Here is a 14,761-nt window from a genome sequence, read left to right as displayed (position 1 = left end):
AGCGTATCTCAGCACATTAAATGTTTCTCGTCCACATAGGTGAGCTGATACGCGTACCGACTATTACCAGTACTTTTTGGGAAGTCTAGCACACAGATCGTGTTGGATAATTGAAAGATCAGACCAAACTCAGAACCTGGGACTCCCCCTTTGGACGACTTGTTTTGCATTTGGTTCTTAATTTTCTCACCTGTGAAATGAGCCAGCATGTACTGTCTTAGAGACCCTTAAAGTCACGGCCATCCACACTTTGAATTAATTAATTGCCATAATCAATTTATTATCTAGTCCCTAAATAAGTCTAGAGAGTTTAATCTGTACTATTTTCCTATTAAAAAGTCAAAATAACACAGACTTCTGAAGGGAGAACCACACGCAACGATTAAGAAAAAAAAAAAATATTTTGGAGGCGCCTGGAAACCACAGGTAGCATGGCAAGGAAAACAGTGTTTATTAAATATCTCTTGAATGAATGAAGGAGGCATGCAAAAAGCTAGGAGGGTTCATTATTTCTTGTGGAACTCTTGCTGTGAAGTGGAGGTAGCTGCCTAATCACAGACAAAGCTAATGAAACCTCAGCATTCACGGGCTAGGAAGGGAAGACTCTCCTGCGGGTGCCCACGGATGATGGCCTCCGCCTGACAACTCCCGTCCATCCTGCCCAGTGTCCTTTCTGTTTTTCCTAATTTTCTTTTGTCAGTGATTTTTTTTAAAAGTATGAAATTTACTGAAAAATGTAAAACTGATGATTTCTATGACAGATATCTGACTGAATGACAGAAACCCTCCAACCTTGAAAAAACGTGGCATAGGACTAGAAGGAAACGACATGCTTCGCCGCCGCGCAGCAGCGCAGCTGCGAGCGTCCTCCTTGTTGGGGGCTCGAGTACTGCCTGAACTCCGTGTTCCTGCATGGCTGCTAAAGCTTCATCCACATCCTCTGTGCATTCTAGGAGATATCTGATGATCAAACTTGTACGGCCTCCACCCTTGTGAAGAAGCGAGCAAATTTCAAGCCTCTCACCCAAATCCCACGTAAGACAAATCAGAGGCTGTTGAGGCTACTAGACCATGAAGAAGACAGCACAAAGTTGTTCTTGCTTTAAGGGTACCACTTTCTTCTACAAGGGTGACAGAAATTGTGCTGCGTGGAGTCTATTGCTTGTCGGCCTCATCTCACCCAGTCAGAATCCCTGTATTGTCTGCTCAGATGCAATCTCCAGTGTAAGTCTGTATCATTACTGAGGGTCCATTTGCTATGGGGACACCTGTGTTGTACATCTTGACTGAACTGTTGTTTTAGGGGTATAAATCCCTGATCCAATTCCTTAGTACTTAGCTTATAGTCCGCTGCTTGCATGCTGTGAGGTAACATCAGACATGGGTCGCAGGGGGAAATGCATCCATAGGATACCTTGTTCAAAGTTGTTAAAATGACCCAGAACGAAACTCAAAGTCAGGACAGGGTAGGAGGCACTGTCATTACAGAGAGAACTCCGGAACAGAAGGCCCCTAGGAAAACAATACTTGCCGTTTCTTTTGAGGGGAGTGTGTCATCTTCTGTTTATCTTAATTTTAAACATGTATATATGTCACTTACTTTCTGAATTGATGTATTAAGAACTGAAAATTCACCAGACGGTGGTGGCACACACTTTTAATTCTGGTACTTGGGAGACAGAGGCAGGCAGATCTCTGAGTTCGAGGCCATACTGGTCTATAAAGCAAGTTCCAGAACAGCTAGGGCTGTTATACAGAGAAACCCTGTCTTGAAAAATCAAAAAAAAAAAAACCCTACTAATTTCATTTTATTAATAAAGGTAATTTATGACAAAAGATTAAATAAAAAGCAGAGGCCAAGTGCAAGGCCTGCCTAATTGCAAGGTGTGGTGCATGGCTTAGGATGCATGCATGCCCTATGTAGGGCAGGAGAGGGCAAGGATTTTACAGGGCTCCCATTGGCACCCCCAGTACAGCTTTCAGTTTTGGAATTTATGTTTCCCAAGGCAATTTCATGAGGAGAAAGGGCGAGGGGAGGACAGCCCCAATTTTCTAGCCCAGTTTTCTCATTAACAAGCTGACTCCATCAAGGTGTAGTGAGGTTAATAATTCACACAGAGTTTCAAAAAAATAGTTTCTAGAAGAGCTGGATGCAGAAGCCACATATCTTGAATCCTAACCCACTGTCCTTTCTACTACATCACAGTGATTCAATAAAAAAAAAAAACTTTATCTTTGCAGTTTTTGTTTATCATGCCTGATTTAATAACATTTCAAAAGGACCTAGATGCTGAAAAGATCACAAGGACATGAATATTTCTAAATGCCACCTTATTGCATTATAAAGTTAATATAAGAAAAGCCAATTAAAATGCCCACTTCACTGGCATATGATATTAAATTATTCCTATTTTTTATGTCTATACATTTCTTTTGAAAATTTGAATTTACTTATACACAGAAAGTGTCCTTACTTTTATGAATCCTATGTTTTCAATCCTTTCCTTGTTCTGCCTCTCTTCATCTCTCCCTCTCCCCACCTCTCTTTCTTTTCTTTCTTTGTTTCTATGGTGACACTGATTGAGTTACTGACGGCCATGCCAACTTTGGTTGTTAACTTGACACACATAGGAAGAAGGAGCCTCAGTTGAAGGATTGCCTCCATCAAACTGGCCTGTGGGTATGTTTGTGGGGCGTTTCTCAATTGCTAATTTATGTAGGATGATGGCCCAGCCCACCATGGGCAGCGCCATCCCCAAGCAGGAGAGCCTGGGCTGTATAAAAAAGGAAGTTGAGCATGCGCCTGATAACAAGTCACTCCACAGTGTTTCTCTCTTGGTTTCTGCTTCAATTTCCTGCCTTGGCTTCCCTCAATGATGGACTATAATAAATATGTAAAATAATGTGCAAAAAATATAATAAATATATAAAATATAATTGTAAGCCAAATGAACATTTTTCCCCAAGTTGCCTTTGGTTGTGTTATCTATAAGATCAATAGAAAGCAAACCAGGACACTGGGCAGAAGGAAAAGTTCTTCAGATTCTCACCTAGAGATTCTTAAGCTTTCTATTTAATCGGACTGTATTTTCCTAATTTCGGAATTTCTTATTTTTAATCAAGTTTCCTGTGCACTCAGTAAATTATAACTCTCCAAAGCAGCTTGTAAAGATGGATTATTACGAGCCATTGTTTGATTGGATATTCTGAGTGTACAGTTAAGAAAATAGGTCTTAAGCTTAAAATAAAATACGAGACCGAAAAGGAACTTCATTCACGGTTCATTTTGCTTTCCTATTTCACATACTACTTGTTTCCCGCCCCTCATGCTTAATGACATCCTCCTACATGTGTTCCACTTCTTCAGATTAAATGAAACTGTGTCAGCCCTCGGTAATATCCCATCCCTCACAGGCTTTTCCCGCAGAACCCTTCCTGCTTGCGTCTGTCTTGACACCCAGAACAAAGAGGCTAGGTCAAACTACTTCTTAATTCACATTGCTGATCCAAACCACGGTTCCCTGTTTTACCAGCTCATTCATCATTAATTTATTTCCTAACTCAGGAAATGGCCCTGCTCATTAACTACCAGCATTATGGAAAGTACTATGCATGTTGAGGGGACTATGGAGAAAAACAAATTTAGTATCTACCCTCAGAATCTCTGCTCTGAAGGCTTTGAAGAATTTTGTTAGCTTGTTTGAGACAATGTCTTGAACTGGTTATGTAGCACAGGCTGGTCTTAGACTTACCATTGCTTTGCCTCACAAACATGAGAAATAGAGATACACCCTGCCATGCCTGGCCGTAGCTAGAATGTTCAGTCTGTAAGTCTAAAGTTACCTTTTTGGCACCAGGCTTTAGGGCACTGTCCATATAGTTCAAGTAAAATGACAGATATCCTATAATACATTTCCTCCAGGCTGCCATTCCTTAAAAGGTGGTAGTCCCTGCTGGGCCTGGTAGTGCACACACCTTTAATCCCAACACTTGGTAGGCAGAGGCAGGTCAATATCTGAGAGTTCAAGGCTAGCAAGGTCTACACAGTGAGTTTCAGGACAGCCAGAGCTACTTAACGAGACCATCTCAAACGAAAACACAAACAAACAACCAAACCAGGAAAACTGTACCTTTCCCCCCCTCTAGTCTCACAGTATGGGTGGTTACTATTGGTTCTTCACTAAGTTCAAGACAGTTCGGTCTCTCAGAACTGGTTTCAGAACCAGAAACACAGTGCTCTAATCCCCCTTTTCCTCCTCCTCATCAATCAATTTACCAACCCCACATCCGACAGAGGGCTAATACCCAAAATATATAAACAACTCAAGAAACTGGGCATCTACAAACCAAATAATCCAATTTTAAAAAAAATGGAATACAGATCTAAACAGAGAATTCTCAACAGAGGAATCTCAAATGGCTGAGAAACACTTAAGTAAAGTTCAATATCCTTGACCATGAGGGAAATGCAAATCAAAATGACTTTGAGATTCCTCTTACACGTGTCAGAATGACTAAGGTCAAGAACACAATCGACAGCTCATGCGGGCAAGAATGTGGAGCAAGGTGAACACTCCTCCATTGCCGGTGGGGGTGCAAACTTGTACAGTCACTTTGGAAACCAATGTGTTGGTTTCTCATAAAATTGAGAATTAAGGCCCAGCTATTACACTCCTGGGCATATACCCAAAGGACACCTCATACTCCGCAAGGCCACCTGCCCAATTATGTTCACAGCAGCTTTGCACACAATAGCCAAAACTGGAAACAATTAAGATGTCCTTCAGTGGAAGAACGGATAAAGAAAATAGGATACATTTAAGAACGGATAAAGAAAATAGGATACATTTGCACAATGGAGTATTACTCAGCTGTTGCGAATATTGTTATTATTATTATTGCTTTCCCCCATTGACCTATAAAATGTTATGTTCCTTTGGGATACAAATTAAACATTCTATTTCATTAAAGCTTATGTCCCTTCAAGCCTCAGTTTGAATTTTGCTTAAGATAAATAACAAGTGAGAGAGAGAGAGAGAGAGAGAGAGAGAGAGAGTTTGTTGATGGCTATTCAGAGAAGGAAAAATGAATCCTGATGGTAGTCAATTATGAAATAAATGAAAAATTAGTTGACAGCTTTGTCATCATTAAATGTAAGTGCTGTTAAGTCTTCCTCTTCTATAATTAATTTACGGGTGCTAGTTAAGGATGAACTGAGGTAGAAGACTCATTGTAAAAATGCAGGTAGTTATTAACTCATACGTGGACTCTTAACACTCAAACCTGGACTTTTAATGCTACAACGGAATAGTGGAAGGAGCTGTATAGTTTTTGGAGTGTTCCAGGATGCCAGCAGTTTTCAGAATTGTCTCATCAGAGGCTGGGGAGATGGCTCAGTTGGGAAAGTGCTTATTGTGTAAAGAGAAGAACCTGGGTTTGATCTCCAGGATCCATGAAAAATGCTGGCTGTGCCTTTAATCCCAGCACACAGGAGGCATAGAGAGGTGGATCTCTGTGAGTTCAAGGCCAGCCTGGTCTACAAAGTGAGTTCTAGGACAGTCAGGGCTGTTACAAAGAAAAACCATGTCTAGGAAAACAACAAAACAAGAACAAAAGAAAACTTACCAAAACAAAACTGAACAAAACACTGGCCAGGCCTGGTGGCACACCTTCGGTGCCAGTACTAGTGGAGCTGAGGCAGGTGGATCTCTATGAGTCGGTGGCCAGCCTGCTCTACAGAATGAGCTCCAGGCCAGCCAGTTCTACATGGTAAGTCCGGTTTTACCCCTGCCCCTCATCAAATTGTTGAGAATGGCAGCATCAGTCATAACTACAGTGTGGAAGAGATGGAGACAGGTAGACTCTGGAACCTGATGGTCAGCCAGCTAAGTCTAGACTATTCGGTAGTTACAGGCCAAGTGAAAGACCATCTCAAAAAAAAAAAAAAAAAAAGAAGCGGATTGTTCTTGAGTAACAATGTTCAAGGTTGACCTGACCTGTGACTTCATGCACGTGCACTTACACACACACACACACACACACACACACACACACACACACACGGGAGAGATTAATGGATCAGTCATTTGTTATGGCTGAGTTTTGGATCTCCAGGAAAAAGTCAGGTGTGGCAACATGTGCTTATAGCCTCAGTGCTAAAGGCATATGGGCGGAGACTAGCAGAGACCTGAAACTCACGGTCCAGACAGTCTAGCTAGATCAATGAGCTTCAGGTTCAGTGAGACACGTTGTCCAAAAATTAGGGTGGAGATCAAACCACACTAATATGGATCTTTGTGTGAATATGAATATGCACATGTGTGCATACCAGCCTCTGTGCATGCATAAGTACTAATGAACACATGCATATCACATACACACTTCAAAAATATATGTTTTCAAAAAGTTAATGAGAAAAAAATACCCTCATCTCATTTTATTACTTTTTTCTTTTTCCTTTCTTTCTTTCACTCTTTCTTTCAGTCTTTCTTCTTCTTCTTCTTCTTCTTCTTCTTCTTCTTCTTCTTCTTCTTTTTTGTTTTGTTTTCGATACAGGGTTTTTCTGTGTAGCCCTGGCTGTCCTGGAACTTCTCTGTAGACCAGGACTCCAGAGGAGAGAAACAATTGGTGCTTTAAGGGGAACTTTCAGGGCCTGGGGATATAATTTCAGTTGCATGCATGGTACCCAGAGGAGGAAGAGGAAACCCAGGTATAGTGGTGCATGGCTGTATCCCAGCACTTGGGCAGTAGAGTCAGGAGGATCAGAAGTTCAAGGCCATCATTTTGACTCTGAGGCCAGCTTGGTCTAGAAACCCTGACTCCAAAAGAAAAAAATAAAAAAGAAAAGAAAGAAAAAAATCCAACAGAAAAGGTGCATTACTTCAATTCATAATCAAAAAGTATGCGGTGTTAAAATGTACTAAACTTAGGGCTGGGAAGAAAAAAAAAAACTCATTTATTCTCTCAGAGGACCAAGCCATAAACTGAGAAGTACCAGTAAATTTCTAATCACCAAGTCCAATGTGCTTGCTCAGCATTTCAGTTATTTGAAGCCTTTAATTGAGTTGACCATTTTCACCTTTATAAAACCTTTCTTTGCTTCAGGATTTTTTTTTCTCTCTCCCTGTAATCTTTTTTCTTCCAGTGAATTTTATTTTTCTTTCCACCTACCAAGAAGCCCATTCTCAATTCTCTACTTCCTTCAAGAGATATGTGCCCTTCAATATAAATATCACAGTTCTAGCATGTGATATACTATCTGACTGTACTTGCATGAATCTCTTGTCTCCATTAGCCCTTGGGACTCACACTCGCTCACCCCATACCCACACACTCTATATACACTTATATGCATGCATAACTTTTATATGAAAATACTAATTGAAGACTGGTTCAAGCTCTTCTCAAAGATGAGCAGACCTGTGGATCCAGAAGTAGCAAGCACTACTATGCTACACACACACACACACACACACACACACACACACACACACACACGCGCGTGCGCACCCACACACGCACACACACACACACACACACACACATCTCATCTTGGAGCTACTTTCCCTGTGCCATTCAGTTATTAAGACGTCTTGTTGAAAATCTCCCCACTTTATCACCTATGACAAACTTTTTTCTTTTTCTCTTCTTTCTTCCTTTTCTTTTTTAAAGTACACATAACAACAATGGTTTATAGGTCTCTGGAGTCTGACTTACCTCAGAGACATCATGGTGGTAGAACATGACCAACTTCTTTCTTCCGATATTTTCTTTTATTCTCCAATATATTACATTTTGATACTGCCTTCAATTTACAATCCAGCTTTACTTCCCATAAATTCTCTTTACTTTTCCTTACCCACTATCCTCTGACTAGATACTATTTTTTCTCTTTAGATATTCCACTTCTCCTTCCTTCCTTCCTGACTACTGAAAATGTACCTCGTTCAGATTCAACTTCCTTCATAAAACCTATACAAATTCCCACTCTGCAGGATCTCGTTATTTCTGTAATTCAAATAATTATGTCTCTTACCATTTTTGCCTGTTTATTACCTATTTTCCCTTACTGTTCACTATTTTTCATGTGAATTAGGCTTATCTCCCAAATTAAATAATAATCACGCTTAGTCTTCCTGCCCCATCCCCTCCCATGCATGCACGGAACAGGGACTGTATTGAAAACACTCAATGAACAGGTATTGATTTATGTATTGACTGAATACATAATACCAAGGAACAGAGAGTATTAGGAGAAAAGGGATCTTAAGGTCTGTCGAAAGGGTGTTCAAGATTGATTTGTAAGCCTCCTGGATTGGAACAATTTTTGTTAACCTCACTTTGGAGTCAGGTATTTACAATGGCTATTAAATTGTTACCTTGTTGCCTTCCAGTGCTCACCGAGGAAATGAAATCAGCTTTTACTAATGCTGGAAGCTGACACTTAACAATTTGCTTTCAAGGAACCTGAAACCACTTTGGAACTGACAAACTGGACTTTTTTTTTTGAGAATCCTTAATTTATGGTGTATTACTATAATATTTTCTATGAAACTATTTGGTTTTGTTTCTATTTTTATAAGGCAACAGTATTCCAGCAATACATAATATTGAAACTAGAACTATTCGGAACAATTAACTAGTTCAACAAATGTACTTTACAGACATGGAAACTGAGTTCCAAAGAGAAGAATTGATTTGCCCAAGTTCGTAATCTAGGTATTGCTGAAGCTGTGTCTAGAAATCAGAAGTTACCAGTGCACGATTCTATGATTTTTCTAGAACCACACGTTGTACACTTTCAGTTTCATACTCAATTTGACATTATTCAAATCAGCAAAAACAAGAGTTTTTTACAAAATTATTTCTCTTACTTCGCACCCGAGATAGTGAACTAGCGCCTCTTAAGTCATTAAAAAGAGTGTGTATAGACAGTACGAGCAATAAATTACGAAGCATATCAAGTTAAGGGAAATGTAAATATCATCTTAATTATGTACACTTTTTGTTTTGTTTTGTTTTTTGAGATAGGGTTTCTCTGTGTAACAGCCCTCGCTCTGTAGACCAGGCTGGCCGTGAACTCACAGAGATCCTCCTGTCTCTGCCTGCCTTGTTCTGGGATTAAAGGCGTGCACCACTACTGCCAGACAATTATTTATACTTCTGAAGCCACATAAACCTGCACATTTTTTTAGATAGGAAAGTTGAAGAAAAGCAGTTATGTGATTTTTGTTGTTTTGTTTTAGGAGATGAATTCGTACTGGAAGCTGCGCTAATATTTGTACTGGTGGTGTGGAAGATTGCTTGCAACATGAATATAGGATCACATAGTGTCACTTTGTGCTGTGAGAAGAGATGTCCTCTAGTGTTTGGGGGAGAGCCTGGACTATCACAGTTGCCCGTAACCTCTCTTCTTCCACAGGAGCAGAGCCAAATAAAACATCACTCACTGTCTCCTATTGGCTATTCATCTGTTTTATTAAAAAGGAGTAAAATGGTTTATTCTTGTTTTAAAGTCTGTCTGAGAAATATTGTTTGGTACCTCTAGCAGATGCAGAGATTTAAAGGGTGAAGAGAGAATCCGAGAGAAATTACATGATTAACTTTTTAAAGGAATGTTCAAGGAAATTTGGCTCTGGGAAAATGCTTCGTAATCTATAGTATATCATATCATTTGGATTGTCTATGACAGGTAGAAAGCAGTAGCCAATACAAGCATATTGTTTTATAATTTAAAATAATTTTTAAAGCAAAAATTGCAAGTAGAAATTCATAAACTCATGCTGCGCAAGGATCCATTCACACGGTTCAATATTAGCTTCAGAGGCAAATTAGAGTATGAGAATGGAAGACGAATTTGCTTAATAAAGTAAAAGATGCGGTAAATTCAAATCTGAAACGAACCCAGATCCATGCTAACAGTGGAGGTGCAAATGGTGGGCCCAGGGAATCGTGGCACCTAACAAACACGACATTGCTACGTACACGTGACTCACCTGTACCGTTGTTAATCGCTGTCTGGATCGTGGCTTCTGGCCCCAGAACGTCATAATCATCCTTCATTTCTTCTGTGGGGGGAAAATTATGGTTAGCATTTGAAAATTATAGAAAGGCTTACTCTACAAAGCATGCCAAGCATAGGAACAAGGAGGAGCCTTTCAAGGGAAACAGAAAAGGCTTGTTGTAAACCTCTAAACAATAGCTTTGTTCAGGCAATGGAATGAACCCAACGGTGCTGGCTGCACCAGAACTTATTTACTTTAAGCATTACTACAAGCTGTGAAAAACAGAGGCACCTATGGGAAGCAAAGGAAGGGCCGTTCTTCTGGTGGCAGTTCTAGTGACAAACAGGACGGAAACGTTATTTTTTTTTTTTTCAATAAGAATCGAGTCCAAAGTGGCAGAGTATTGGTACTTAGGAAGAGACACAGTAAGCGGCTAACTCTGGGTGCTTAGTGGCAAAGGAGTTTCTTGTTTTATTTTCACGCTCTTGGTCCCCTTGCTGTGGCTGCAATGGTGTGAGTCCCAGCAAGCCTACCTTTTAAAAATCCCAAATTCTGTATATCAAAACTCAGAATGCCTAGCGTTGCAAACTAACATCTCAGATATGTTAAAAAAAATATCCATTCACTGTTTAGCATACATTTCTAAAGTCTATTTTCCTCATTCCTTGTTCCCATCTCTTGTAAACAGCTTTGTTTCGAGCATGTATGCTTCCACAGGTGATTATACACATTTTCTGATGGAAAATAGAGAGAAAACAGTAGCTCAATGTTTTGATGAAGTTGAAACTATATAACATTGAAGGAGAGGTTCGTGGATGATTAAAGGCCATTTTTGATAAACGGTAATATTCTCAGATAAAGCAGGAAACTGGAGTTTTCCCTGCCTACTATATTGTAGAGTATGTGGGAAGGCAGAGCAAGGCAAGCTGCCAGTTAAAAAAAAAGTCTTTCAAATAAGCAAACAGAACGTGCACTTTTTAAAAACTGTAGCTGTACGGTGACAACACTAACAAGCACAAGGCATGGTCCAAGATGAGGAGCTCTGTGCTGTAACCATTTCAGTACAGCACAAAGAACTGGAAGTCGAACTCTCAAACTTATTCTGGCCATTTTCTGCTTCTCCCACAATACCCTGCTGCGGTGGGAAAAGAGTTGCTAGAAGATACCACAGCAAAACGACTGGATCCGCATGTGGACTCAGAGCTGAAGTGGCATGTTTCTGTCAGAGGCACAAACACACATAGATGCTAGTTGAATGCCATTCTTCAAAACTGTTGCATAATTTTCGCAATATTTTTGTAGACTGTGCACACACTTCCAATTCATCCCTGACCCTAGGCACCTCCTCTATTCCGGAAACGTTTTTCACAGGGGTATTTTGCATGAGACACCTAGAAGCTGAGCACACAGCAACAATTGTATTGTCAGTTGTAACCATCCATGGTTTGGGAAACTCCTTCTGGTGTTTTCATTGGCCCCTGAAAGAAACTAAGTAAGTGTTTCTGAGTTCAGTACTAGACATAAATATAGCCTTTGTGCCTTTGTCCTTGCTCATCTCATGTGATTTCTGGTAGCCAAGAGTCACAAGAACCATAACTTTTCCACCTCGAGCCACAGAGGGGACAGCGGTTAACAGCTTTTAATTTTTTTTTTTATTTTTACTTTTTGCATAATGGTGGTAATGTTCAAGATCTCTGCTGCGCTTCCTTCCTCATTGTCATCTTCTTATGAAAAGGTAAAGAGCAGTTACAACAGTTGGCTGCTCCCCAAATTCATAAATGCAGGCCGCACAGATGCATAGTAGGCCCTTTGTGCACAGTGTGGTATTTAGTGCTAACCGTCTTTAACCAATGATTACAAAACTGGTCAGAGGCCATGGTGCTGCTTTTACCTGGATGTGTTTTACTTCAACTTGCTGGACCCAGCCTTTTCCTTTTTTGAATACTAAGTTCTACTGTTCAGATGTGCCCCTGGTCCTTTTCAGGTCTTGGGCTCTATATGAGCCCATGTAGGAAGGACATAATGATACACACTCTCGGAATACCTCCTCTGCCTTACTGGCAAGCCTTGGTGGCTTCCTTCCTCCTGTCTAACCTTTTTCGCGACCCCTCTGACTCGCATTTGCTGTGCTCAGAGCCACCTAGTGTATTTATTTTCCAAACACTTGTAAAAGTTTGCATTTTTCAGTCACCCTTGGGCTAAAGTTTTGTTAAAAAAAATAAAGAACACTTTCTTCTGTAAGGATGAAGAATTCTTGAATAAGCAGAATGAGGCCAAGACGCAGGTGATTTATTTAAGTCTGTGTCAATGATAATGATGTCATGGTTTCCAGCACACTGTGTCCACCCCATTGTGGGACGAAAGAATGTCAAGGACAGCTCCAAACACAAAACTTTGATTGTGCTGGGGCCGGAAAGGCCCAGTCAGAACCGCACTAGGCTCTTCAGTGTAAAACCTGCATCCTGCAGACAAAGTACTGAGCGTTGGGGAGAAAGAGCAAAGGAGAGGGACTTATCTCAGGGGAAAGCTATGTGCTGAGGTATGACTGCAGACAGCCAGGCACCGGGGAGAAAACACTCCGAAATAAAACACACCCGAATTAGAATTATTGTCTATATTGTGTGTTTTGAACAATAAATAAGAAAAAAAATATTTTATCAGAAGAAAAATGTGTTATCTACAAGTCAGGATAAACAATGAGGAGCTTTTTAAGACTAATTTCTGTTCATTAGACATCAGGGCACCACATCAGAGCACTTTTAGAACAACAATAAAAAAAAAAAAGAACAGTAAATCATCACTAATCATTAGAACCAGACAGGTAATAGCTGGGTAACTTTCTTGGCCTAAATAGCCTAATGAGATTAGGGATTTACATTTTATTCAATTATCGTGAGTCCAGAATGCTTGTTTATTTCTGTAAAGGTAAGCGCACTTGCACCACAGTCTCCATTAACTCCAGGTAACAGCAGGTGGGCGAGGCGCTCTTAGGGATCCCTGGATAGCAGGACACTCGAAATTAGGATCCGTGACCAGCACCAGAAAAGCTGATACCGTCACAAGCTACTCCTACAGCCTGACAGCGCTGTTTTGGCTGTTTTTCAACTATTGATCTTTTTTTTTTTTAATTAAACTTTTTAAAAAGAAGTTTGGGGCTGTACATTTGTTATATTGTTATTAATTATTCCTTTAAGGGTGAAAATTCTGGTAATTGGTCCTTACCCTTGATTTCTAGATATTAAAATTTAAAGCATCAGAACATTCATTCTTATAGCCCTGCATATCTAGTTCATTAACAAATATGAATAGCTAACAGCAGCTCATTTAAATAGTTATGTCTTACATGAGTTCTCGCCACACTCTGTTTCTGTCACACTGCTCCCAAGAATCATTGGCTCTTATTATACATGTAAATGGCTATCATAAAAATAAAAATTTCATTTAAGATTGTTAATGACTTCTGCAGCAGTCAGACTTCCTTTAATGATCATCCTCTGCCCCTAATTAAACGTATTTATCTTTCAAGCATCTTTGGCTGAGTTCTCCCTCATAGTTGAAAATCTAAAACCTTAAGTCTTAATGGATATAACGATAAATGTTTATGTGTGGGATTGCTGAGATTCGAGAAACCTTCACTGAAAGCAAAATTGGAAACAGAAAGAGTACCAAACTTGGCACAGTATGTTAGGAAAAGGAAAAACAAATATACTACTACACTCAAACTGCCATCCGTCTTTCCCCCTACAGACACACACACACACACACACACACACACACACACACATTTAATTTTCTTTAGCAGTAGACCTGATTTTATTATCCTTCTCATACACCAATTACTCTGCCCCTGTTCAGTGTTTGGTAGCCTGCAACCTCACAGTAACAGAAAGGTAGGCTCGCTCTGGCCCACTACACATATTTATAAAAACGATACAGTTATTTATATTGCTAAAGGGAAAAGAAGGTGGGATGCATAATGGTAGTTCTTATTAGGTCCTGGGATAGAGATCAAGGAGACACAAAATCTGAATTAGAGGGGACATTTAAAAAAAATCTTACAGGCCACTAAAGTTTATGAAGCAGGCCTCTTCCATCAGCATTTTCGCCAGGCTCCCCTACAGGTGAATTTTCAGCTAAGGCCTTTCCACTTGTTCCACTTGTGCTGTGACGTCAGGTTTGGCTTGAACTTGATCTGTTTTACTTTTATTAAAATTGGCATTGGACCATTTTTACTCCCCTTGAGATTATGATCAAGAGTCGAAATCATTATCAAGTATTTAACTGTTAAATAATTAAGAAGCTACCTGACCAGGTAAAAGTGTGAAATCACATTCACACTTAACGAAGAGGGATGATTGGATGGTTAAATTACAACAGGAGGTGTCGGGCATGAACGACAGCAAACTGGCAGTTTGATGTGGTTTGAAATAATATGATTTCCATACAACAGAGAGAGAGAGAGAGAGAGAGAGAGAGAGAGAGACAGAGACAGAGAGACAGAGAGACTCAGACACATACACACAAATCTTTCTACTTTCTATCACGAGAGGACAGATTTCAACTGTGTTCTGTGATTTTCACTTTGCAAATGAACACACATTCCATGTTATGTGTTTGTTACAAACGTGGCGGTTACCCAACTTGCCCTGAAACTGATCCACGATCTTCTCCTAAAATTTGGGTGTTGTAGTGTGGCCACGTGGCTATCACTCCATCCTCTGTCAGCAGGGCTGCTCTCTCTTCCAGAAGGGCCATGG

General features: G+C 40.1%; 1 protein-coding gene across 4 annotated transcripts in view; it reads right to left on the bottom strand.

Annotated features, from left to right (window-relative positions):
* The window catches only part of LOC121462630 (zinc finger E-box-binding homeobox 2), a 132,281-nt gene that overhangs the window by 24,063 nt on the left and 93,457 nt on the right, over positions 1-14,761 (bottom strand). For all 4 annotated transcript variants that reach the window (XM_041674347.1, XM_041674346.1, XM_041674349.1 and 1 more), the window contains one exon: positions 9,996-10,067. In XM_041674347.1, the coding sequence (XP_041530281.1) occupies positions 9,996-10,067 (72 nt within the window). The remainder of the gene's footprint in view (positions 1-9,995; positions 10,068-14,761) is intronic.

The sequence above is a fragment of the Microtus oregoni genome, unplaced genomic scaffold, assembly GCF_018167655.1.
Source record: "Microtus oregoni isolate MIOR12 unplaced genomic scaffold, Mior012 000025F_ref0000491, whole genome shotgun sequence".
NCBI lineage: Eukaryota > Metazoa > Chordata > Mammalia > Rodentia > Cricetidae > Microtus > Microtus oregoni.
The sequence above is the reverse complement of the archived record's forward strand: the minus strand, read 5'-3'. Positions and strand labels throughout refer to the sequence as shown.